Raw genomic sequence first — 27143 nt, forward strand, 5'->3', positions numbered from 1 at the left:
CTCTCCCATTCATGTTGTATGTCTGCTCCAGCCCTCTCGTGGCCTCTGCCACCAACGTAAGCTCTTGTGAGCGGGCTTTGCTACCCCACTTTAATCCCTGTCATTTGGCTTTAGGAATCCCTCCCTTCCCTAGGTCTGACTTCTGCTCCCCTCTCCAGCCCCAGCCCAGGGGAGATTTGACCACTGTATTAATCATGTCTCTTTATTCAGTATTTTTGATGCTTTGTCATCTTGGAGTCCCACTAGCTGTTGTGGGACTGCCCTTCCCAGGGCTAGCTAATCTGTACAGAGAGTAAAAAACTCACCTGGCCCAAGGAATGTGGCTTTCATAAGCACAGCCACCAACCCAGAGCTCACGCCCCCATCCCTCCTCTGCTGGCTCTCACACTCCAGGTACCAGACAACTAGGCATGACCCCATATACCCCAGAACCCGCTGAAATTATCCAAACCAGTCGGTCCTAAACCTGCTTACACTGCCTCACCTGTTCCTTCTCACAGAACCTCCCCGCTAAAAGAAAAACCAAAAACCAAAACCAAAGACAAAAACAAACAAGCCACAACCAACAAAGGCTCTTGCCCATGTTTTCTCTTCCCTCGGTCTCCTGTCTGACTCTGGGGCTCCTTGTGGAGTGGGCATGCCTCCTGCTTTTGGGATCTGTGAGTAGTAACAACCCGTCTTTTCGATGACAATCATGTCCTGCTCTGTTGGCCTCACCACACCTGAATAATAATAAAAGCTACAGTTAAAAGGAGCCACCCATAGCAAAACAGTCTCTTACCACCTTACACTTAATGCTTTGTGTCTGGAACATTTGATTGAGGCTAAATAATGCCTGTTTTCAACAAGAATAGCTGGTATTTATTGGCTGCTTATGAGGTGTCAGATATCATTCCAAGCACTGCGGAAACAGCTATGGACAGTGTTTCTGCTCTCACAGAGCTTACTTCTAGAGAGGGGAGAGATCACTCACAAACACATGGCGACTATGTCAGATGCCATGGGGGAAAATGCAGGACAGGAGGTGGAGAGCACCAAAGGATTGTATTTTTGTATAGAATTGACATTTGAGTGGTGCCTGGAATGAACGTTGGGGTTGGATCTCATGTAACATTGAGCTTGGCTGGGTAATTGCATGTAGGGGAATATGCTCACTTTTTTTTTTAAGATTTTATTTATTTATTTGTCAGAGAGATAGAGAGAGAGTGTACAAGTAGGGGGAGCGGGCAGGCAGAGGCAGAAGCAGGATCCCCACTGAGCAAGGAGCCCAATGTGGGACTTCATTTCCAGGACCCTGGGATCATGACCTGAGCCAAAAGCAGACACAGAACCGACAGAGCCACCCAAGCATCCCAATATGCTCACTTCTTGAAAGACCATTTGGGGTAGATCCAAGAGTCCTTTAAAGTGAATAATACTCCTCCAGTCATTCCTACTGAAGGAGAAAGCAAAAGAAAGAACAAAAGGGAAGAAGGAAGACAAAGAAGTTAGAGAAGGAGAAAGGGAGAAAGAAGAATAATAACTAGAAAGAAGAGGAAGATAGAGAGGAAGGGGGAAGGAACAGAGGAGCGAGAAGATAGGTAGATGTATACATTGACGTTTGGCTTAGTATTTGGCTGAGAACAACTGCTTGGTTTCAGGAGCTTGAATCCTCTAGAAGGGCTGAAGAGCCAAAAGCCTGCTTCAAATCCCTGCTTCCCATCCTGGAAAATAGTGCAGTCAACAACCCTGCGATCAAGCAGGTCAGCTTTGAGTCTAATCAATGTAGCTGTGTCTGCTGCAAAAAGACAATTAATTTTTATTTGGTTATAGTTTTACTATCTGACTATGCACTTTAAAGCTCTGGTAGGAATTTTGAGATGACATTGGGAGTGAAAAGATCTTTTGCGCTTCATGTATTTAAATTGTATGTCCATTAAGGTATAAATATATATTTAATTCTGTCAGTAAAATACATAAAAACAAATGATTGAAAATCATTACTGTTATGTGTAGAAGTAATCTAAACATTGGCAGTAGTTCGATTTAGCGTGGAAATAGGTTGTGAATAGGATCATTAAGAGGATGTGTTGGCTACATTAGTTTAGGAAGAATATCATATCCTTTATGAGTCAATTAGTGTTTACAAAAACTTAAATAATCCCATGAGGAAAAATAACAGATACTGGATTGTACCAGTTTTATCTGCAGTTTATTTTCCGTGCTAGTATGGATAACATCAAGCAAAATAAACTCCATGGGCTGTCATTAATTTTTCATTATCTGATTCCATCTAGCACATGGAGTTCAAGAAAAGTTCTGTTTCACTTGGGAACATTCGAGAATGTTTCACATCTTTGAGAAGCTCTTAAAAGCAGAATGTTACTTTGTTATCTTAAACTAGGGAAAGGGAAATATTTAAAATTGTGTACAACAACATCCATGATAGATCTTAGCTCCAAAGAAAAAAATGTAAAGAGAATTAAAAAAAGGAGAAGGAAAAGTATAAAGAAAAATGTGGTCTTTTGTTCCTTTCCCATATATGTATCTTGCTGCTCCCCTGGCTTCAGAAGTGAAGGTATCATAAGAAATAGGTGATGTAACCACGTATGGAGCCCTCTGGTGACTGATGACGAGGACAGATTATTTTATCGGCTCTATAATGGCAAACTTTAAAAATGTTAAACTATCAGAAGTTTAACTATACAATGTGATAATACTTTCAAAAATCAAACTTTAGATTTATGCTGTTACCCCAGAAGTTCACGTAATAAAGACAACATTCATTTTGGTAATGCTTTTGGTTCAATGTTTATTTATTTATTTTTTTGAGACATTTCATTCATCTAAAAGGCATATTTCGTGTTCTACTCATTGTTGTTGACATTATTTTGCTGCTACATGTTGGAAAGCTTGTGTCCTTACTCAGAATATAGCTGTGATAAGTTCACTCTTGTTAACTTTTGTTATTGACCAGGCCTCCGTGCTCTGCTCTTTGGCCAGGGAGCAGGACGCATTGCCTGGAGGATTTGGTGTAGAACAAAAATAGAATTAATAGCCAAATTCTCTACTTGATCCTCCTGAAAATGGTTTGCAGGGGTGGCCGGAGAATGTCCATAACTATTCCGCTGAATCTGCTCTTTGTTTAGATTTAAAGTATGTATTTCAAACCTTGATTGAAGGAGAAAAGAAATCATGTCAAAATGTTTCAGGACACGATTGAGATTAGAGGTGAAGAGCGTAATTGTGATGATGAGATGTTAGTGGAATCTAAAGAGAAATGATTAGTGCTGTCTTTAGATCATCACATTATTCTTAAAGAGGCTTATTTAAAAGCCTGGAAATAGTACAGTTTTACTGACTAATGTCTGTTGAGTAAGAAAGTAGGAGGTGTGAAACTCTTAATTTTTAAATAGAAAAGTTCCTTCCTGGGTGTTGTCAGTAACTTTCAGAAGCCCAGGACGAATGATAATTAGATCAATGCAAAGAAAACAGCAATGAACAGAGCAGGGAGAATGAGGAGCCTGGCCCAACGGCAGAGCAAGCAAGGCTTCTGAGGGGTCCCAGCAGCCCTCGTCTTCATGGGCTTCAGGGTCCTGTCCCACTGGGTCAGGATGGCATGTCTGGCTCCTGGCCACTTGCCTGGGCCCACCAGCCTAAACTGGTATGGGCTGCAAGGACCAAAGAACACCTCCACAGCCAGTTTGGGATCTGTGAGGAACAGCCATGGGATGTTGGGCTTTGCCCCAATGAAGGAGGCAAGTTCATCCATATATGTAATATAATCCGTCTGTACCGTCTCGCTGGTGCCAAACCTAGAGGTGGGAAGAGGAAACAGCACTGTGGATTCTGAAGCTCTGTGTACAAGTCTTATAGGAACAAGAACAGGGAAAATGCCTCACATCTTTTTATCAGAGGGAATCGACGTCAGTCCCTTGTGTTGGTAAGGGGACCTCGCTTATTTATTCTGCACTTTGTAGCTTTTTCCTAGAGAGCTGCATGCCGATCTCATTTGGACATTCCCCAATACCATGCAGCAGCTGAGAAAGGCCTTTCCATCCCCGTTCACCAGTGGAAATGATCTCTTACTCATGAAGCTCGTTCATGGCCGCTGAGCTAGTTAGTGACAGAGGTAGGACTAGAGCTCTGTTCTCCTGACTGTTCTCATTTGCTGAGTCCTGTTCCTTAGAGCCATCTGGTTGGCGGCAACCTCTGTATCTTAGATGATTTATAGGCTAGAAAATAGAAGTCCACGTTCGTGCACTCCCAGACTCCTCTGATTTCTAATCCTTTCTAGGTCTTCTTTCTGTCATATATTGCCGGAGCCATGGAGGGATGAAACGGGACTGAGTACTGTATCAGGGGCAAAGGGAATCCTCCATAAATACTTGCTGAATGGATGAATTTGCTCATAGCTGTCACCTTAAAGACCTCACTCTGCACCATTTAAGACTAAGAGAGTTACAAGGATTCATGGATTCTGATTTTTCTATGGAAACCCTAGACCATTTTCACAATAGGTGCTCTTACCATTTGAGCTTTTTCCCTCTTTTTTTTATCAATATCATTCATCATGTCTGTTACAGAAGGCAAAGTACAAGTTCCTAAAAAAAGGTGGGGGAGAGAGGGGAAAGGCATGATAATAGTTAAGTAAGTCTGGCATAAGATCAGCCTGCTATTTTTCCTTTTTAATAAGGATTTATGTATCACATTAGTATTTCCATTTTTTTGGGTCATTGCCTAGCAAAGTAAAATCTTGAGCAAATCAACAGGTGGTCATTTTGAGAGAAACATGTAAGTCATTTCCAGTTTTCTCAAAACTGAAATGTGACATAATTAAAAACCCAGAACCAAATAGCTCTGTATCTTTGTATCTTTGCTCTTAAACCAGTTAGCAAATGTTTAAAATCAGTTTTAAGGATTATGTTCTAGTCTCTCAGCTGTATTTTAAAAATGTATCTAATAGTTTATAGCCAAAGTTATATCAGCATCTCTACTTTAGATTTAAGGAAAAAAACTTCATAGGAAATTACCCCACTTTGTCAGAAAAAGGAATTTCCAACACGTAAGTTGTAGAATCTATTCAAGTCCCAACTGTCTCTCTGAAGAGCCAACAGTTTCTGGGTAAGACTGAAGACAGGAGCTGTGCACAGGACACAGAGGACTCGGGGGAGCCCCAAGACACTGGATCCAGGTTGGGACTGCCCGGATGGCAGGCTTATTCTGAAATAGGTTTACAGACTTCTCTGAAACCCATGCCAAAACATGGTTTTGTGCCCAGAGGTACTTGAAATTTAGGGTGGTTTCTTTGGCAATTTGGGGATCACCTTGAAGAAGACTAGAAATCCCAGATCTGGTGGCTCAGGACCTACAATGATTGCCTAACTCCCCGATCCTGCAATCCTTTCAGGCTGGGTCACTTGAACAGCCTTTGTAGGTAGGCATGGCCTTGTTCTAAACCCTGGACCTTGTCCTGTCCCTGGGCAGAAAGAGAGATCAAGAAGGAAGTGATTGTGCTCACTAGCCCACCAGCTCCTGCCATGGGGTTGCCTGTAACTGGCTCCTCTGTTCTGGCATTTAGATTCCCCCAAATTGAATTACTTGCCTTATCACTCATTTCCTCTAAGGCTGAGTCTTTGTTTTGAATATCAATTCTCTATTGATTTGTCTCTGCCTTGTCTCCTTTCTTCAGAGCCCAAGTTACAATGATCCCAGCAGAGTAGGTGTCTGACCCTCTACTGTCAGTCTCCCCGAGCCTGAACCTTAAGTTCACTTTTTTCTGAGTGGAGTTTCATGCCACCACCTTCCTGCCTGTTGCTGCATGGTGCAACACATCTCTGACTTGGAGGAAAGAGTGAAGGAGATTTAAAGGGATCACTGGTACATGCTACTGGCATGATGTTGGTGACAGCCTGCTGATGAAACGGGTCTCATACACAAAGTGGCAGTTTCCAACTTCCTGTATGAAAGAACATTTAAATCCCAGCAAGTCAGGTAGGACCGGAAGCCTTACATATGATTTCAAAGGGAGTAGACCTGCTAAGCTCCCTTTTCCAGAAGTTTTATACCTCTAGGACCAAACAAACTTTGCACATTAAACTTTGACACCTTTTTTTGTTCTACAACCATGGACTTTTGTCTTCTGATCCGAATCTTCACGTAACTGCATTCAAACCTTAATATGAATTAAGGTTTGAGCCTTGTAACTTCTGTTGGAGAATGCTGCCCATTTTCCTTTCCTGACCTCAATCGAGTTTGCTGTTGTTGTTATTATTTTCTTTTTTTAAAATTTAATTTAATTTAAAATTTTTTCAGTGTTCCAAAATTCATTGTTTATGCACTACACTCAGTGCTCCATGCAATCCGTGCCTTCCTTAATACCCACCACCAGGCTCACCCAACCCCCCAACCCCTTCCCCTCCAAAACCCTCAGTTTGTTTCTCAGAGTCCACAGTCTGTCTTAGTTCGTCTCCCCCTCCAATTTCCCCCAACTTCCTTCTCCTCTCCAGCTCCCAGTGTCCTCCATATTATTCCTTATGCTCCACAAGTAAGTGAAGCCATATGATGATTGACTCTCTCTACTTGACTTATTTCACTATTTTCTTAATGCAGGCTCTCAGTATTCCTCTACCTTAGAGACTGATGATCTGCTACTCCTAGTACTTTCTGCTTCTAATGACCCACTGCTTGTTCTTATCTGACACATGACAGGGAAGAAGATAGAGCAGAAACGACACTGACTTTCCAGCAACATGATTTTTTCCATGACGTGAGTATCTGAAGTTGGCTGGATATTGGCTTGGAAACATCTCTTATTAACCTTTCAAACAAGGTCATTCTATTGAGTTTTGAAATAATAATTTTATAGAATTGTCATACATTTAAGACCAGAAGCTCTAGTGTTCTCAAGGTTAATAAGAGTTTACAGCTCTAAGGAGTTATGAATCACAAAATACTTCTTGAATAATATCTTGTACTATTGCATATGATAATCCAATGTGATATATTTTTAAAGCTTATAGAAGATAGTACCAAAAGTATAGAATTATACATTCAAAACTCGATAGGACCTAGGATTTTCCCGTTGTTATTGTTTTCACAAAGACTCAAAGGCATTCTTATTGGCATCCCTCTTCCCCATCAATGACCTTCTTAGTCTACTTACCTTTTATTACTTGTACTGCCCAGCGGGCTTGCAGGTCAGCCGTGGGAATGGCAGCCCCAAGGGACTGGACAAAACCAATCACTGCCATGGTTGGCTTCTCCAGTTTAGGAGGGAAAATGCCTTTAAACAAGGTGACCTCATTGTTTTTGCTCTTAATGATGGACTCATCAAGGAAGGGGTAGTCATAACTATAGCCTGTTGCAAAAATGACACAATCGATGGCCTCAAACACCGTGCCATCCTCAAAAATGGCTGAAGTCTCAGTGAATTCTCTCACATTCGGCTTAATGGACACCGTGCCGCACAAAATGCAAGCTGGGAGTTGATCATTAAACACAGGTTCTTTCCTCAGGGTTCTGTATGGAAAATAGAGACAACTACTAGAACAGTAATATTTCCTCTTTGTTTTATTGCTCCATAATAATTAATAATCAACTAATAAAGAAGAAGAAAACTACCCAAGCTTTTTCCCTTGTGCCATGGAGTCTCACCAACATGGTTGAAAAACAAAACTGAAGTAAGGCAGTATTGTGAAGTAAGACAAGCTGTCTTTTCCTGATCCTTTCTCTACTTCCCATGATCTTTCTCTCCTCTTCCGCAGACCTCCAAATCCCAGAATCAGCACCCACACCCTCTCCCCTGTTAAAGATGTATCAGGAAAGATCCTAAATCTGGGTACTTAGCTGGGCATTTGGATTTTTTTTTCTTCAATTCTTATTAACTGTGAACCTCATTTGAGTTAAAGTTTCTCAGTTTCTCTTGCCTCATCTTTCTCATCTGGAATGACAGTAACTGTCACGCCCATCTAGGGTCATTGGGAAACCAAAATAATACAAAGATCTTGCCTGAGCTCTCTGGTGGGGTGGGGTATGAGCCCCTTCCAGACAAAGACACAAGTCAGATGAGGGAGGGAGTGCCAGGGATTTATACAGGCCAGAAGAAGGAGGGGGCCAATTCAAATCTTTGGTTGGTGGAAGTCTGAAGAGGAGAACTTTTTATTATTTTTTGTCCAGCATTATCTAGTGAGTGTCAATAAATCTGAACTTTGGGGTGAAAGTGAGTAACACTGAAGAAAAAGGCTTTGGTCTTTTTTTGGGAGCTGTGAGAGAGAGCCACAGTGATAGTCTACCTGGAACAAAACTGAGTCAAACAATGGGATGGGTTGGAATCCTGGCTGGAAAAAGGCTGGATTCAGCTGTGAGAACTACCTGCCATTTATCTTAAACCCACTGCCATCAGGCTTTTGGCCCCACTGCCACCTGGAAATGGCTCTTGTTAAGGCCACCAGGATGGTCAAACTGCCAGATCGTATGATCCACTGTCACTTCTCATTTTATGCAGCTTACCCGCGGTGTTTCCCAGTTGATGGTTTCCTCCTTCTTGAAACACTGTCTTCATTTTGCTTCCAGGTCATCACTCCTCTCTCTCGTGATTCCTTTCCTACTGATCTGTTATTCTGTCTTAGTGTCTCCTGCTGAATTCTCCTTCTCTTCCTGACCTCTGTATGAGGACATACCCCAGGACTTCACCCCTCAGACCTTTCTTCTTCTTCACCTACATTCATTCTTTAAGAGATGTCATCTGGTTTCATTGCTTAAAGTACTATCTCCACTCTGGTGAATCCACATTTTTAAACTACGGTTTCACTCTCCCTTCTGTCTTGTGTATCCCTAGGCTGCTCAACATTCTTTTATAATGATGACTAATTGGCATTCCAACTTTGTTATATTTAAGACTAAATTTCACTCCCCCTGTGGTCTTCCACATCCCAATAACTGTCAACTCCATCCTGGCATCCTCGCTCAGATCAAAAGTTTGGAAGGTACCTCTGACTTCTTTCTTGTTCTCACATTTGTTATCCAATCTAACAGGAAGTCCTACTTGGGTTTACCTGTAAGATATATCCCAAATCTGACCACTGCTGAGCATTTGCTGCTAACAGTCCTAGTCCATGTCACCAACTTCTGTCATCTGGTTTTTGACAATAGTCTGGTACCTAGTCTTTTCACTTCCTTCCTTGACCTACCCCTATCCACTGAGTGATGACCACTGTGCCAGAGTGATTTCTTCGGATTAGCTTGGATCTTGTCCCTGCCTTGCTCAGGTGCCTTCTCTGGCTTCCCATTGCATTCACGGTAGAAGCCAGAGTCCTTACGATGCTTACCAGGCCCAATGCCATCTGGCCATTTTGATGTCTTCTTGTTTCATCTCCTGCTGCTCTCGCCATCCCCTTTTCCTCAGGGAGAGAAGGCCATTGAACATTCCAGTCAGGGCCCTGAAGAGGCAGCGAACGAACCGTTTCCTCTGGGATACTTTCCCCCGGACCTCCTGGCTCATTCCTTCAGCTCCTTCAGGAATTTGCCTAAAAGTCTCCTCCTCAGGAAGGCCTTCTCTGGGGATGCTAGCAGCACCCCCCCCCCATTACATCTGCCTGTTTTGTCTTTCTCCAGAGAACACATCAGCATGTGATCTCCTGCCACTTGTCTCTTGTCTGTTTCCCACTACTAGAAGGTAAGTTCACGAAGACAAGGATTTTCTGTGTTTTGTTCACAGCTGTATTCACAGGGCTTAACATAGGACCTGACGCATAATAATGCTTAAATATTTGTTGAGTAAGTTAACTTTGATGTAAACAGTTTATAATTTAGATTTTTCAGCACACATCAAAGTAATTTCTCATGTGTCTGAGGGATATGTCTAGGGGGATATTATAGGAACGAGTGAGGAGGAAGCTGAAGATGTAGGTGTTTTTGCACATTTCAGTTAAGGGCAGGTGATGAGAGCGTGGCAGGAAAAGTCCTGCTTTGCTGAACTGAACTTTGCCATGAAGTGAGAGGCAGTAAACAAGGTGGTTAAGGGTGAGGGGCTCTGGAGTCAGCAGATCCGGGTTCATCTTGAATATTGCTTCTGCCTTCTGGCTATGGAACTTTGGTAAATTCATTCAGTACATTGAACCTCAGTTTTCTCATCTTTAAAATGGGGATTATAATAGAGACCTCCTCATAGCTGTTCTGAGGATAAGATGATGCATGTCAGAGCCTTGCGGAGTCACACTAAGTGCTTAAAACATAGCTATTACTATATTTGCTTAAGGGACTAATTCCTGACTCATTATATAACTTTCCAGCTGTGCAAATCTGGTAACAAAGATTGTGAAACAAGAAATCATGCTGCATTTTTGAAGTTCTTCATCCCCTGAAATGTGAGACGTGGTTATTTCACTAATATTATTTTGATCGGTTTGGAGTTTCAACACACAGTGTGAGGTGTTGACACTGAAATAAAAGTTGGCAGGCATGTCATATTTAACTCTGTGTTACCCGTTTTAAGGCATCAAGCCGTAGTTCTCATGCTTGAATCTCGCATTCATCTGCTTCATGTACCACCAGTCAGAGATGGCTGTCGGCAGGTTGTTCTTGAGAAAGGTTTCAAACCGGGTGATAAACACCATGTCCCATGGATAGCCATCATCCCAGACCCGGCTCATCACCCAGGAGCCACTTCTGGAACTGATGATGACCTTAAAAAAAAAAACCCAGCAATTTAACCATTAAGTAGTGACCATTTGTAGTGGGTACTGTGGTATGTCCCTCAGATCTGACTTTTGGAATGGAGTTATCACAGCAGCTACTGGGAGTGTTGCCAGCAGGCCGCCCTCAGCCATTAGCCCTCTTTGAGAGTTGCTTTGGTTGAAAAGGGAAGGCCTTCCCCAAAATCTTGTTGTCTTTCCAGATTCCCTGTCTTCAGGGTCTGTTTGATGCAGGGATATGAAAGTCCAATCTCTCACTCCAGCTTGGGACAATTCAGAAGGACAGCTTTGGACTAGGGTAGAGGGAAACTTCCTTCTCTTGCCTCAGAGGTACTCATCCCAAAAGCATTCCCAAATAAACTTGCTATACTCCAGTCCACATCTTTGGACCAAGCACCCTGTCATTTTCTCTGCTGGAGGTGACAAATAACTGAATTTTCACCGCATTTCCTCTAGTGCATATGTGATGATCATTATTTACAATCAAGCAATTATGACCCCTCCCAGAATGGTGTTTTGACTTAAAATCGCTTTCCCCATCCCAAGAGAATGCAAGAAATTTGGCATCAGAGTACTATAGGCTCAAATCCTGGCTCTGCTACTTACTAATTATGTGGTTTGGGGAAAATTCCTTGAATTTCTCTAATATTCGGTTCCCTTATTGGTAAAATGGAGATAAGAAGTACCCGCCAGTACCTGCCTGAAATTTAACGCAGTGCGCTTACCATGCGGTAGGACCACCACTGCCTGATGGGGAGAATGTGTTCCTTTCCTCCCCTTCTGTTATGATAATCCCTAACGGTATAGATTTTCAGGCATTTTTAAAAAAGAACTTTTGTATATAATGCTATTTCAAAGTATGTATGTATGTATGTATTATGTTTAGCTGTAAAGGAAGCCAAAAAGGAGAGCCTGGGGAATCAAACTGCTGAGAGCCCCTGAAATTGGCCTTTCTTTCTGCTAATTTATCATACATACAGCTAATGGATGAGTCTCTTAAAACTATGGCCTCATGATATCTTTCCTTAGCTCAAGAAGCTGAGGTGATTTACCATCATTTATAAAGAAATTCAAATTCTTTAGCCAGTCATTCAATCCCTTAAAAAATACGACATACCCTGACTCCAGTCTTCCTTTCCTCTCTCAGTTCCTGTAGCTACTCTGTTCCTTGGAATCAGGTCTGACGTTCAGTCCCCTAACACTTCATTAATTTCCCCCGTGACTTTCAAGAAGACAATGGACATGTCTAGTCCTCAGTTATCTTTTCTGTAAAATGGGCAAAATAAAACCCAGTGTACTTTCTTTCCACAATCGAAGGAGTGCATTTACACCCGGGCACTGGAGTACCGTATGCTTTACACAAACTGTTGCTGTTAACCATCTCCATTCCAGCACGATGAACCACGACAGTGAAATATGCTGTTGTCACTCCTGTCTCCACACTGTCGTGAATGCCTTTCTCCCTTTTAAGAACATTTTTTGGCACCTCTTCAACCATATGACTCATGGATATCCTTCAAGGACTGGTTCAGGTCTACCCCTCTGTGAGTCCTGCAGTTCTGGAATCAGCCTCACATTCCTGGAGCATCACCTGTGTGTCCCTTGTTCCAGGGGCGGCTCTTGTACTTTTGTTAGACTTTCTGCTTAACTCTTGAGGTTATGTTTCATTGACGTCCTACCAGTGTATTATTTTCCCAAGTAGATTTTAAGTTCCTTGATGAGAGGGGCATAGAGTTGACTTCTTTGTGTCTCTACACTGTCTCCGACAGTGCTTTGAACAGTAGACAGGAATAGGTTGTTATGCCATTTGTCCCGTCCTGATCTCCTGGCTTCACCAATGGTATTACTGTCATTTAAAATGGACCTGTGTCGCGGATGCCCAGTGTGATGTCAGTAGGCATAGCCTCTAGAGATAGAATTCCTATCTGTGGGCTTCTGAGCAGTCAGTCCTAAAGAATCTTCCCACCAGTAGATGCCGTTTTTCAAGCTCCTTCTCTTCCCACTGTGAGCCCTGTTTCACCTCTTCTCCGTTTCCTCTACAACCTCTCCTTATACCATTCTTTTCCAGACCCGATGTATTGCCACAAAGGGGTCTTGTCTCCATTTCTTGAGACTCTAAGCTTCTTCCTGCTTCAATGCCTTCTTCCTAGAGTCCTCTTCTGACACTGAACCCTTTTCTCAACTTTTTGCTCTGAGCTTAAATGCCATCAGCTGGAAAGGGCCTTCCCACTTCCTTGTCTGAGGCCCTTATCCATGCTTTTCCTTGTTTTTTACTAGCACTTTTCACAATTTTCACATTATTTGTGCACTTACTTATTTAATATCCATATGTTATACTAGACTCTGAGTTCAGGGCGGGCATCATGTCTGTTTTATTCTCTGCTTTCTCTCCAGCACTCAAGCCAGCGTGGCACACAGTAGGCTCTCAGCAAGTAAGTATGGGACGACCGTATGCGTGAATGAATGAATGTAGAACTCTCTCTTGCTGACATCATATGTAAATGCTTTGACTTCTTACCAAGCTCAAAACGTAGGTTCGATTTTTATCTGCTTTATTTATCTTTGTGAGAAAACTGATAGTCAGAGGGATTGATATATTAAACTCAAGAGTGTCAGAGTCATAATCTTAACCCTAAATCCACACTAGTGTCAGAGGAATTGCTGACATGTTAGATACCAAATGTCCTGAAGAAGATTGTTGAATGACATCACTCCTTGGTGATATTCTGCCTTTGTCACACCAAACCATTTAAAACCTCACTTGGGGTGCCTGGGTGGCTCAGTCAGCTGGCCTCTTGATTTTGGCTCAGGTCATGATCTCAGGGTTGTGGGATCCAGCCCCATGTGGGGCTCCCTGCTCAGCAGGAATTCTGCTTGACATTCTCTACCTCTCCCTCTGCTTCTATCCCTGCTTGCACACACATTCCCTCTCAACTAGATAAATGAATCTAAACAAAAACTAAAAACCAAACCAAAACCTCACCTGTTATGGAGGGAACCTGAGATGTACGAAACACTGCTTAGTCTTCCAGTCAAGAACCCTGCACACCACTACCCGCTCCCTAGTTTCTTATCGCACCTTTCAAATGGTAGCTGTCTCGGTTCCTTCAACGATAGCTCCTGACTACCTGAGAAACGGTACCTGTTCAGCTGTGTGACTGAGTTCCGTGGCAATATCACAGCCTGAATTCCCCAGGCCCATCACCAGGATTCGCTTCCCCTTGAATATTTCCGGGTCCTTATAATCCCGGCTGTGGAAGCATTTGCCTTTAAAAAGTTTTAGTCCTGAGTGAAAAGTGGGAAACATAGGAATCATCTGGTTTCCATTTAAAAACAAAAACAAACACTGCTGTAAAGGACTTGTGGGTGAATGCAGTTAAAAGAATCTGGAACTTTGGGGCGCCTGGGTGGCTCAGTGGGTTAAGCCGCTGCCTTCGGCTCAGGTCATGATCTCAGGGTCCTGGGATCGAGTCCCACATCGGGCTCCCTGCTCAGCAGGGAGCCTGCTTCCCTCTCTCTCTCTCTCTGCCTGCCTCTCCGTCTACTTATGATCTCTCTCTGTCAAATAAATAAATAAAAAATCTTTAAAAAAAAAAGAATCTGGAACTTTAACAGTCTGGGTATATCCCATGTAATAATAGACACATGCTTTCATTCAATCTGTACTTTTTGAATATATAAAAAAATACTGTGAAGATATTCCCTTATGCCAGATGTGTAGATGGCAGACTAAATTTCAGCCTTACCTGGAAAGGACTCTTTTGGTAGGTTGGGGTACACATGATGTCCAGAACAAATCAACACAGCATCAAAGACGGTTGATTCTTTTTTACCATCTCTTTCAGTGGTAACATCCCATTGACCAGTGACTGAGAAATCAGGACGTTTATTTATACCAGATACAAGGGTCTGAAAGAAATACAGAAAGATTGCCTTTTCCATGCTAGCAGGTACATTTGACACCAACTTGACGGAATAGTATGGAAAAAGTCCTCAACAGTGGCTTAGGAAAAATCATCCATTAGTAACATACATATTATGGGGGAACCTGGGTGGTTCAGTCGGTTAAGCCCGTTCCTTCAGCTCAGGTCAGAATCCTGGAGTCGCAGGATTGAACCCCGCCTCGGGCTCCCTGCTCAGCCAGGAGTCTGCTTCTCCCTCTGCCCCTTACCCTGCTCATGCTCTCTCTCTCTCTCCTTCTCTAGCTCTCTCTCTCAAATAAGTCATAACTGAAACATTAAAAAAATCTAAAAAATACATATTATGAATTCAAAATTAAAAAATCAAAACATCAAATGGTAAAGATATATTTTTCGTGATTTTATTTGATTATTTGAGAGAGAGAGAACATGAGAGGGGTGTGGTACAGAGAGAAGCAGGCTCCCTGCTGAGTGGGGAGCTGGCCGTGGGGCTAAATCCCAGGACCTTGGGATCATGACCTGAGCTGAAGGCAGATGCTTAACTGACTGAGCCACCTACGTGCCCAGGTAAATATATATTTTTATCCTCACATATCTTCTTGGGCATAGCCAGTATGTTTTGTACTGAGTGACCCCCCTCTTTGAGATAGGACTGTGAATTCAATCATAGTTTACACGTGGCATGTACCACATGTACTAAGTAATCTGGAGGCCAGTCATTTTTGTAGTAACAGTTACTACTTCCCAACATATCTCTTTAGCTATTTTATTTTTTAATATTATTGTCTTAAATGAAAGATATCATTTATTCAGAGAATGAGTTCTCAAATTAGTGTGCATGAGAATTACCAGGAAAGCTTATTAAAGTACAGATTCCTAGGCCACAGTCCCAGATGTTCTGAACTAGTAGATCTGGCATAGGATATGAAAATTTGAATTTCTAATGCACTCCCAGGAGATGTTGATGCTATTTGGCCCATATACTAAGTTTCACTGGATTGGATTATCAATAAATATTTATTCACAGCTTCACTGGATTGGATTATCAATAAATATTTATTCACAGCTGAACAGCTACCTGTTGCTTGCTATGTTCTTTCATCAAAAATATTTTTTCAGCTCTTCTGATTGTATTGGGAAGAGGACCTCTGTTTGGTACAAGTCATTCTTATAAATTTTATTATGTATAGCATTTCATACTGATTAAACACAGTGTGAAATGTACACAGTACACAGATTTGTATAATGCCTGTTACTTATGAAATATAATAAAATAAGCACTTACGAATCCATAAAATCTTACATATCATTTATTTAGAATAAGTCTGGGATTATGCATTTATTTATATTATGGTAAATGGTTCCTTTTTGAATTATAGTTTCTGGTTTTTTGCTGCTGGCTTACAGAAATGCAATTGATTTTTATATCTTGATCTTGTATACTACCAATTTCCCTGACATTTTTATGTTAATTATTATTATTACTATTATTTTAAATTTTTAAAATTTTTTCAGTGTTCCGAGGTTCATTATTTATGCACCACACCCAGTGCTCCATGCAATATGTGCCTTCCTTAATCCCCACCACCAGGCTCACCCTACCCCCCACCCCTTCCTCTCCAAAACTCTCAGTTAGTTTCTCAGAGACCACATTCTCTCATGGTTTGTCTCCTTCTCCGATTCCCCCACCACCTTCACTTTTCCTTTCCTTCTACTAATGTCTTCCATGTTTCCTTGTGCTCCAGAAGTAAGTGAGACCATATGATAATTGACTCTCTCTGCTTGACTTATTTCACTCCAGTCCCATCCATGTTGATAAAAAAATTTGGTATTCATCCTTTCTAATGGAGGCGTAATACTCCATAGTATTTATGGACCACATCTTCTTTATCCATTCATCTGCTGAAGACTTTGAGATCCAGTACCTTAAGCTTACAGCACATCTCAGTTTTTGGCTAGTGGCTACCACACTGAGCAGTACAGATTTAAGATAATATGTTTCTATGGATCAAGAAAATTCCCTTCAGATCTTAGTCTGGTGAGAGTTTACTTTCTTTTTTCTTTTCTTTGTTTTTCTTTTAGGTAACTTATTTCATTAATTTCTTTCATTAAATGTTAAATGGATGTTAAATTTTATTTAATGCCTTTTCAGAAGTTAGTAAATGTATTGTTTTCTTCCTTTGACAGGGTTTTGGACTAAATTACATATTTATATTTCATGATATTGAAATATTCTGTATTCTTAGCCCAAACTCAACTCAATGAAGATGGTTCATTTTTTAAAATATTTTGTTGGATTCATTTTTGAAGTTTTTTCCACTGACATTCATGAGGGAACTATGTCTGAATTTTCTTATTTCCTATTGTTTTTGTTTGCTTTTGATGTCAAGGTTATAATGTCATAGAATAAGTTTGTAAGTCATACTTTGTGTTTTAGTATCTGGGGTCTATAAAATATTGAAATAATTTGTTTGTTGCAAATTTGGAATTAACCTGTGGAATCTTCTTAATGGGAAAAATTTTAGTTTCTGATTCAAAAGAACTCTAAGTTACTAAAGGACTATTCAGACTTTCTACTTCTTTCTGTGTGAGTTTTGGCAAGTTTTAAAAAAAAAGATTTTAAATGTAACCAATTTAAACCTTATTTGGCAAACAATTTTATAGTATTCCTGTTACATTTTTTATTTCACTCACATCAGTTTTATCCATTTTTTTCATTTCTAGTATTATTTATTTGCATCTTTGTTCCTCAAACTGTCAGCTTTTTATCTATTTTTTCCTTTTGAAAGGATGAACTCTCTAATCTTCTTAATATGTTTTTCTATTTCATTAATTTCTTTTTATTATCTTGTTCATTCTATGTTCTTTTGGGTTTTTCCACTTTTATTTTCCTAAATTTCTTTATCTTGTTTTTGAAACATTCTTATTTTCTAAACAAGTATTTAAGCTTATAATCTTCATGAAAGTTTTGGTCTTTAAGCTTACCACAAGTACTGATATGTAGAATTTATCATTCAGATATAAATATAAAGATTTCCATTGCAGTTTCTTCTTTGAGCCATAAATTGTTCAGAAAAAAAGAGTTTTGAATTTATAAATTCATGGCTATTTTACATTTATTTATTTCTTGTTGATTTCTAAGTTAATGACATTTTTGTCTAAGAACTGAATATGTGGTATTTTATAAATTTCCAGTGTATTCTCTGAATCTAGGGTCAGGGAGACCACAATATTAAAAATGTTGACAATAAGGAAGAAATACTGAAAGGAACAAATAAGAATCTGCTAATAAATATAGAATTCCTTACAGTTATGCCTCAAACTAATCTTTTGATAGCATCTTACCTTAAATTGTATGTATCTCAGGAGCTTCTTTTCTTTGGAAAATGCAGTGATATATTCCTGGAGCTTGCTGTTGTGCATAAAGTTGGGGAAGTCATCAGGATATGGGAAGTCTGGGAAACACATCATCTCTTTGGAAGAGTTGGTAAAGACAGACTGGTAAATGCTAGCTCTGCCTTCCTCTGCATGGTCCTGTAAATGTATCGTTTCAAATGGGAGAGAGTTTGTAAATGGGTAAACTTACCATGGTCAGTACTAGTTCCAAATAATTACCACTCACTTTTTACCCATAAGTTAATTCAGTAAGATGAGGAATAAATTAACTTTACTTAACAATTTGATGCTAACCAAAGAAACTTAGAATATGGAAGAATATATCTTTCTTAACATTTTTTCTAAGGGAAACAAATTTTGAATTTCATTAAGCCTTTTTAGGAATATATAACTGGAATTGAAGAAAAAAATCTAATATATGTTATGATAGGGATTAACTTTGAGGACATTATGCTAAGTGAAATGAGCCAGTCACAAAAGGATAAATACTGTGTAACTCCACTTATATGAGAAATCCAGAGTTACCAAATTCACAGAGACAGAAAGAGTGGTGGTTGCCTGGGTCTAGGAAGAAGGGGAGTTATTGTCTAATTGGCAGAGTTTTAGTTTGGGAGAACTGTAAAATGTTCTGAACATGGATGATGGTATGATTGTACAACAATGTGCATAAGCTTAATGCCACAGAACTATACACTTTAAAGCAGTTAAATGATAAATATTTATTGTGGTATGCTCACCACAGTAAAAAAAAATCTTCTTTAGCATATCATGAGGTAGTTCTGGTGAATTAGAACATCGTATTTTCTTACATACCTAGGGCAGAGAGGACGTAAGGTACGTTTATAATAGTATTTTTCAAATGTTTTTGGCCACAATCTATAGTTAGTAATATATTTTATATTGCAACACAGTACATGCACACACACACACACACAACAGAAGTTTTATGAATAAATCATATCTAACTATTTAAGTTGCATTCTAACATGTTCTATCCTTCCCATTTAAAAATGCAGATTGATTCATTAATTTATTTCATAACACTCTAATAGGTCATAATTTCTAGTTTGAAAACAATGATTTAAAAGAAATGGAAGGGTGAAGTTTGGAGGACTGGGTGAGAGAAAGGGGAATAGAGGCAGGAAAGAGTGTGGTGGTAAATCACCTAGGTCTTAAAGTTTATTCTTTGGGCTGAAATGTCAAGATTAACATACCTCATATAAAACACTGAGGGCAGAGGAGCTTCTGTTTTCACATTTGAGATTTTGGTAAGATCTCACTTATCTTAAAGACTTGCCCTAGACCAACCTTGGTAGGGGCAAGTTGCCACAGAGGAGTCAAGGAGCAGTGATTAGGAAGAGGCAGGATCTTAGCTTAGCTCTCTTGAACATATTCAGCTTGAGCAAAACAAGGAGCTCCCACTTGCTCCCAATAGAAATGCAGAAATTTTTAAAAAAATTTTTATTTTTTATTAATGTATAATGTTTTATTAGCTCCATAGAGACATAGTAATTATCTGCGACTTGTAGAAGGTAGTCTACCAGAGAGTTGCCATGGAGGGGGCTAAGTGGCATTTTAGGAGAGAGCTGTAGAGTGGCCTACTTGGTTCAGGAACTTAATGGGAAAACTGGACCTTGGGGAGGTTCATCAGGTATGCTCATAGGAGGCAAGTAGGGTTTAATCAGCAAGGTCATTTGGCCTCTAAGCTAAGATAGGACAGTCTCCAAGTTCATCAACTATCGTCTTCAATTTAAGATTCCTAAAGGATAAGCGTGAGTGATAACAAATACAACAGGGACACCAAGAGACTAGAGGGGCCAGAGAACAGTCCCAGAATCTGTGTTTGAATTTGAGAAACTTTGGGCTTTCCTCCACCCCAAGGTCACATAAGTCCTTTTTCTCCATAAGTTCAGATACAATCTTGGAAAAATTCAGTAGTTGAGAGGATCTGATAGACTGACTTTTGATCCAAAAGATATTTGGAGATTAAGCTGTGCCAATTGGGGGTACTTCTTTTGTCTTGGAATGCTTTTATGCTCCTCCCTATGTAATTTTGGATATTTATCTGTTATCCTATTTGTGCTAGACACAAAAGAGTGACCTGAGCATTAGTAGTCTAGTATGTATTTATGGATAAAAAGCATTGCAAAAGATCAAGAACTCACAAGGAGATCATGAGAGAAGATGAGAGAAGAATTCCCCCGTTTGTAGCCCGCAAGGAAACAGAGACCTTAGCCTGACATCAGCAAGACACTGAGTTTAGCCACCACCCTGTGTGAACTTGGAAGCCCGTTCTTCTCTATAGTGCCTGTAATAAGAGCCCAGCCCAGCCACGCCTTGGTTTTGGCCTTGTGAGGCCTTAAAGTGAGGAAGCTGAACTACGGTGTGTTTCTTGACCTACATAACTGAGAGTAATAAATGGGTGTTGTTATGAGTTGGTCGGTTTGCAGTCATTTGTTGTGCAGACTTAGAAAACTAATACAAGGGCAGAGGTGAGGTACTGGAGCAAGCCACAGTTGGGGAAAATTATGTAATATTACATCAAGGGAGGTAAAGTAAGAATGATGCTAATCTTTGAGACAGGTTTGAGGTAGTTTTGCAGCTGGCTGCTTCAGGATATCAGTCTTGATTGATCTGTAGATTTTCTTAGGCCCCCAAAGTCCTGATTGCTGAGGACGGAGCTGCAGCATAATTAAATACATCATTTGTGACTTGCTCTTTTTCTTTTTTTTAAATAATGATGGACATCTTACTGTTCCTACTCAGTGTTACACAGTGCATCTCAGAGCCCGTATTTATAGACCGATCCTTCTAAGTTGATCAGTTAGAAAATTCATTAGGGAATGGCTATAGAGTCAGTAATTGCATTTTTAAATATAATTTTTTTGGAGGGAGGGGTCAACAAAGAACGAAACCCTGCTTGTTTATGGAAGTAGATTTATTCTTTTCTGGTTACAAAAGTAACCCAAGCTTCTGATTAAACATGACCAATTATATAGACATATTTAACTCTTCTTTCACCCGAGTCTTTATTAAAACGACTACAGGGGCGCCTGGATGGCTTAGTGGGTTGAGCCTCTCCCTTCGGCTCAGGTCATGATCTCAGGGTCCTGGGATAGAGCCCCGAATTGGGCTCTCTGCTTGGCGGGGAGCCTGCTTTCTCCTCTCTCTCTCTGCCTGCCTGTCTGCCTGCTTGTGATCTCTCTCTGTCAAATAAATAAATAAATAAAATATTAAAAAAAAAAAAAAAGAAAAACGACTGCAAAACTATCAGAGGTATGAAGCCACAAGGGAAATAAAAAAAGAAAGAAAAGTAAGAACAAACAAAAACCAGCAAGAACATCTTAGAAGATTGAACATAGATGAATGACGACTGGTGTTAACAGACCAAAGAAAGCCCAAAGCTAAGCCTCGGTCTAATCAAATGAGAATCCAGATCCAATAATGATATCGTAAGAGATACAAGGTCTAAAGTCTTTTTTTTTCACATGTATAACTTCTCAGAGAACTACTGGAGGATGTAGTCTGAATGTAATCTTCTAAAAGGAGAGACTAAACGAAATAATAGGACAATAAGACTTCCAAAAAAGAGGGTTATCCCCTCAGCAGGGATGCAGCCCTTACTAGAGAAGGAAGACAAGCAGAAGAACTATCTTTAAGAGACAATTAAAAGAAGAATTAAGCAGATGGACCAGCCAGTGTGTTTAAACCTATTGAGAAAAGAACAATAATTCGAGGGAGAGCTTGGGGGATGAATTACAGATAGTATTTGTAAGGTTAAACAAAGCATACAAGGCAATTATTAACTCCAGTGCAAATAAAAGTTGTTCAAGGAAGAAAATGTAATCAGAATCCACTGAGTGGCTCCGCAGTGACCAGTATTTACACGATTCTAACAATATAAACATGAAGGCTTGTTTAAACAAAAAAGATTATAAAACCATATGAAGAAGGAGATGAAAGATTCTGTAAATGGCTGTGACTTTTGTTCCATGTAATTTAAGGGATTGCTGTTTGTACATAACACATTCTATAGGTGCAGAGAAGGTTACAAGAAATGAGGAAATGGGCCAAAAATGAAAATAATGAAACAGAGAATTTAAATTTAGCTTAAAAGAGGCCAGTTATTACTTTGAGTAAGGGGAAATACAGTGTTGCATGATTTTCTGATTTTTCAAAAGAAGACAGATCTCTAGATTTTTATGTAAAATATCATGATTTTAAAATGTTAAATTAAAATCTAAAAAACTGCATAGATAAAATAGAATAGATTAGCTGCAGTACAAAAAGAGCCAGTTTGCTAACTCTAAAATATATAAAAACAATTTATTTTTGTCTAGTAATTTTGTGATTTGTGGGTTTTGGTGAGGTTAGAAAGCTTGGTAGAGATTACACATTAAGAAACAAATTGATCCTAAGAGTGGAATAAAATCAGGGGAGGTGAACAAAGGGTTGTTCGCCCAGAAAAAAGAGGATTATTCATGAAACTTTGGGCCCAAATCTAGACAATTTATTGATGTATTGTTCGGGGATCTCCTGGGAAAGGAAGACATTTCCCTTTGACCCATGGCCTAGTCCTAAAGTACGTTATTTTCTCAGTGATCAAAACAGGTGAGGGAAATACATCATTCCGGCTTTAGATCAGTGTTGCAAATGAGAACTAGAAGGGCACAGGGAGGTGCGACAGGAAACAGCCATAGTGGGGAATGATCTGCACCTCTATTTTTTCACACTTAAGAAATTTTTGGATACCTCTCAAAGGGGGAAAAATGCTGAGAGAATGTAAAGTGTTGATTTTAGAAACCAAAGGTAATGAAAATTCAAAATTAACAGGATTTTATAATATAATCCCATAATGTAAATTCTAGGCATACAGCGTAGGCTCCTAGTGGTGTTTGAGAAACACGGGAAGTTACGCCACCACCCGCAGTGTGGACCCTCTCACAGAGGTAATTAGGAAACTCTGAGTAACCAGTGTATTAGTTTCCTGGGTACTATAATAAGTTAACACAAACTTAATGGCTTAAAACAGCAGGAATCTATTTTTTGAGAATTCCAGAGGCCAGTAGTCAGAAATCAGTATCACTGGGCTGAAATCAAGGTGTTTCACTGGGCTGTGTTCATTCCAGAGAGTCTAGGGGAAAATTCATTCCTTGTCCCTTCCAGCTTCTGGTGGATGCCAGCTTCCTTGGCCTTTTCAATGCCCAGAGGCTACTTGCTAATGGCCTCTTCCTCCTTCTTGGAAAAGGAGGTCAGAACAGTCAGAGCATAGCATCTTCAAATCTCTCTTTCTGCCGAAGTGATCACATTATCTTTGCCCTTCTATCTCTGGATGTCAAGTCACCCTCTGCTTCCCTCTTAAAAGCATATATGCTATGGCATTTTTAGCACACCATATAATATAGAATGAGTTCACCATCTCAAGATTCTTAACTTAATCATATCTTAGTTTTCCTTATTAGGAACATTTGTGAGTTCCAGGGAATAGGGCCTGGTACCTATGGGGGGGACCATTGTTCAATTGTTCAGCCTACCACAGGCCATTGGCCCCTAAAGATTCACATCTATTCCACATGCAAAATACGTTTACCTCATCTCTTCACTCCCAAATCTCAATCCATTGCAGTATCAGATCAAGTCCTGAATCTCATCTATACATCATCAGCTCAAAAGTCCCAAGTTGTATCACCTCAATTATCCAAATCAGGTATGAATGAGACTCCGGGTATGATCTGTCTGGGCCAAAATGCCTCTCTGTCTGTGGACCTGTGAACTAGCACACAAATTCTCCTCTACTAAAGGACAGCAACGAGACAGGTGTTGGGTGCCAGTTATAGATGCTCCCGTGCCCAAAGGGAGAGAATGGAAGGAAGAAAGCAGTTAACAGTCCCAATTCTGAAATCTAGTAGGGTAAACATTATTAGGTTCCAAGGCTTAGGAATAATCTTCTGTGTCTCAAGGCTCCAGCCTCTGGGTCTCAATTCCACCTTTTGGGGTAGTCTATCTATTTTTTTTTTTTTTAAGAGAAGCATATGTTTGCAGCTGAGGACATATCAACCTATGATGCCAGGTTCAAATGTCAAAGCCTTTCCTGAGCAGCAGGATATGGAGCTGTTCTCAAGAGCTGTATGGGCAACGCCTACCGTCAACAACGTTCTGCAAAGTGAGTCTGAATATGGGGACTGGCCAAGATTCCTGTGGAAATCCTGCTAGTTCGATAGGCCACTTACTAGAATGGCATCTGGCAGTTTACTGAGGAGTTAAACATTCAGGCTGGAGGGACAGACCAGCTTGAATCAGGATCTTGTCTTTGTCACTTACCAGCCGTTTACTACTTTTTTTCTATTTAAGGCTTCAGAGTCATTTAACAAAACTCATACCTGCCTTATAGGATTGTTGTAAAGATTTAATTCAATGGGAAAAAGTGTTAGGCATACAGGAAGTATTCACAGGAATAGCCCCAAGAATCAACAGAGAGCTAATCTGAAGCCCTGTCAGCACGTTTCAGCAGCACAGTCAGGCTCTACAAAGTCATGCAGGATGTTGAGCAGTTTCAAGAATTCTTTACAGTCCAAGAATTCTTTACAGCCATATTCTCATGTCTTTATAATATTTAAAGAGTTGTCACGGATACTGTCTCCTTAAATTCAATCTTAATGAGGTATAAAATATAATACTAATTTTGCACGTGAGGAGGAAATGGTAGCCTCAAAAGGGTTATTGCTCCTCCTAAATTTGCATATATGAATGGTCTATCAGAAGAAGAAGAAGAAGAAGACATATGGGGTAGGCTTAGCCATGCAGTGTTCCTCAGGTGGGACACAATGAGGGAGCTGGGGCACAGGCAAGCCCCTCACACCTGCCGACGTGGTTGTCAGGCAACAGAGGAAGTGATTTAATGGTTGCATGAAGGCCTGTCTGCTGACAGAGTCATTATTATGAATGCACAGAGACTAAAGGACATTGAAGAACTTCAAATCAGTGTATCTTCTTCTTGATTCCTCCTTTGGCAGTATCATTAATTATATGGTTTTTGTAAGGCCAAACAGCACCTGAAACTTTAAAACCTGTGGTCTGAATCATTAAGTGGACCTTTGGTTAACCTCAACAAAAGAATGAGAACAACTCTGTTTTTTAAAAGAGTAACTCATATAGTTACATTACATAAACTTAACCAATATTTGCCCTTGGACTTCATTCCCAGAAGTGGCTCAATTATTAATGGTTTACCAGCAGTGAATTCCATACACAGAACCTACAAAGCTAGCTCACTATCTCATTTACTTCTGAAGTGAGCCAGCAACTTACTTTCCAACCTGCTCCTGTGTTTCGTAGATTCTAACCTAAGAGGGGCTACAACCGCGTGGAATCTGGTTTGGAGGCCTGTGCTTCTGCAATGTGTTCTCACATACATCACACCTCACTTCCTGGTCTGCTGCACTGATGTCCCAGTCACCGAGAATTTCCACAGGCCCCCAACATCTTCACTCCTCTCAAAGCAGGTGGGCTCCAGCCCCTCTTCCAGACAGCTTCTGATGGAGGCTAAGCCACTGACACCAGCTCCGATGATGGCCACTCTCTTCCCCATGGCTGCCTGTGCAAAGGCCCAAAGAACATCACTAGCAACAGTATTGCCGAAAACAACTTCTTCTTCTTTCTTTTTTTTTGTATCATTCTTTGGCTTACTTAGAAACTTTGGGGGCACCTGGGTGGCTCAGTTGGTTAAGTGTCCCCCTCATGATTTTGGTTAAGGTCATGATCTCATGGGTTGTGGGATTGAGCTCTGTGCTCAGCAGGGAGCCTGTTTGAGATTCTCTCTCTCTCTCCCTCTTCCTTTGACCCTCCCCCCACTGGAGCTCTCCCTCTCTCTCTCAAATAAATAAATAAATCTTTAAAAACCTTTATTTTTGCACTGAGAATGCAATATTAAAAAATAGATCAGAACTCTTTTTACTAATCTAACTACATTTTGCTTTTTCTCTCTGATTTCTAAAGAGAATTTTTTTTTTTTCCAAAAAAAGCAGCACTTTGTTTCTGGTCAACGCCTCCAAATTAAGAGACGGACGGTCCGGCATGTGTATTTATCTTTTTTTGCTTTTGGCCTTTTATCACTGATTTTCTATCAGAGAGAGTGAGTATGAGCAAGAAAAAGAGGTTCACAATTAAAACAGACATGCACACAATACCCACAAACACGTGTGTGTATATGAATGAAGAAAAATGTGCATGTGTACGTGCACACACGCATTTATTTCTTCTTTCTCTTTGACAAAAGACTCAATGTGGAACAAGATCAGGGCACGTCTGCATTTCAGTATAGCGGGAATCACCCCATTCCTCCCTACAATGTTCTTCATCTTCTCAATTAAAAAGAAAAGTCCGGTCTTTTATCTAAAAACTTCTTTCCACTGGCTGCCACTTCCACCTCCATTCTCTTTTTTAAAAATTAGATTTCCTAAACTTTTCCTGTTTCTGACACTATCTTTAGGCCTTACTATTACTTCTATTTTTTTTTCTTTTTAGGCAAAACCACATAAATATGTAGTGAAATAGACTTGGATGACAAGAACTTGTCCCTTACTTCTCAGGGAAAAAAAGATCTACCTGAATTATATGTCATTCTCATTCTGATCACATTTGGTATGAGCTATAGATTCCCTTCCCATCCCCCCTCTTCCCTCTCAACCCATTATAATATCATCCTTTTCCCCTTTTCTACCTTTTTCTTTATCTTCCCTTCTGTATGTTTAAGTTCTGTCCAAGTCGTTTGGGCAGTTGGGAAGGAAAATGTTTTCCCTGGGCCAGCACTCCATGGAAATTATTGGAAAATGGGAGGAACTGCTTTTACCTGTTTTTTATATATTTTTTTATTTTGGGGGAGGAACTGCTTTTAAAGGGGAACTCACTTCCTGGTCTTCTCATAAGTGAGCCCACACTGCCAGCTCCCCAGATAGGCTGGGCTCTGCCCAGTCTCCTGGCTACCCAGTGCCTGCTTTCCCTTTAGTCAAGGTAAACATGATCACTGCTTATACTTCTAGGTACTTGGCCTGGAGTCAGGCTGTTTTTCCCAGATGACTTGGTTTTCTGCTGTGTTATTTTGAAGTTAACCCTGTTTTACTCAGTCCTAATTTTTTGAGGGGTATCTCCTAGTAGC

The 27143-nt window shown here is 40.3% G+C and overlaps 2 protein-coding genes and 1 long non-coding RNA gene across 3 annotated transcripts in view; 1 reads left to right on the plus strand and 2 right to left on the minus strand.

Annotated features, from left to right (window-relative positions):
* LOC116870832 (putative dimethylaniline monooxygenase [N-oxide-forming] 6) overlaps positions 1–26796 on the minus strand; it is a 61377-nt gene extending 34581 nt beyond the window's left edge. Inside the window, exon 1 of the mRNA XM_032863004.1 lies at positions 26709–26796. The gene's annotated coding sequence lies outside the window, so the exon portion shown is untranslated. The remainder of the gene's footprint in view (positions 1–26708) is intronic.
* Positions 1–27143, plus strand: part of LOC116870834 — a 103727-nt gene that overhangs the window by 46111 nt on the left and 30473 nt on the right. The gene's annotated exons all lie outside the window — the stretch shown is intronic.
* Positions 2820–26770, minus strand: FMO3 (flavin containing dimethylaniline monoxygenase 3). Its single transcript, XM_032863003.1, is given in 10 exon segments — positions 2820–3794; positions 4510–4523; positions 4525–4583; positions 7145–7500; positions 10465–10664; positions 13816–13958; positions 14420–14582; positions 17939–18127; positions 25446–25583; positions 26709–26770. Coding segments are annotated over 9 exon segments (1599 nt in total). The 5' UTR covers positions 25578–25583; positions 26709–26770; the 3' UTR covers positions 2820–3451.

The sequence above is a fragment of the Lontra canadensis genome, unplaced genomic scaffold (assembly GCF_010015895.1).
Source record: "Lontra canadensis isolate GAN:19392208 unplaced genomic scaffold, GSC_riverotter_1.0 scaffold24, whole genome shotgun sequence".
Lineage (NCBI taxonomy): Eukaryota > Metazoa > Chordata > Mammalia > Carnivora > Mustelidae > Lontra > Lontra canadensis.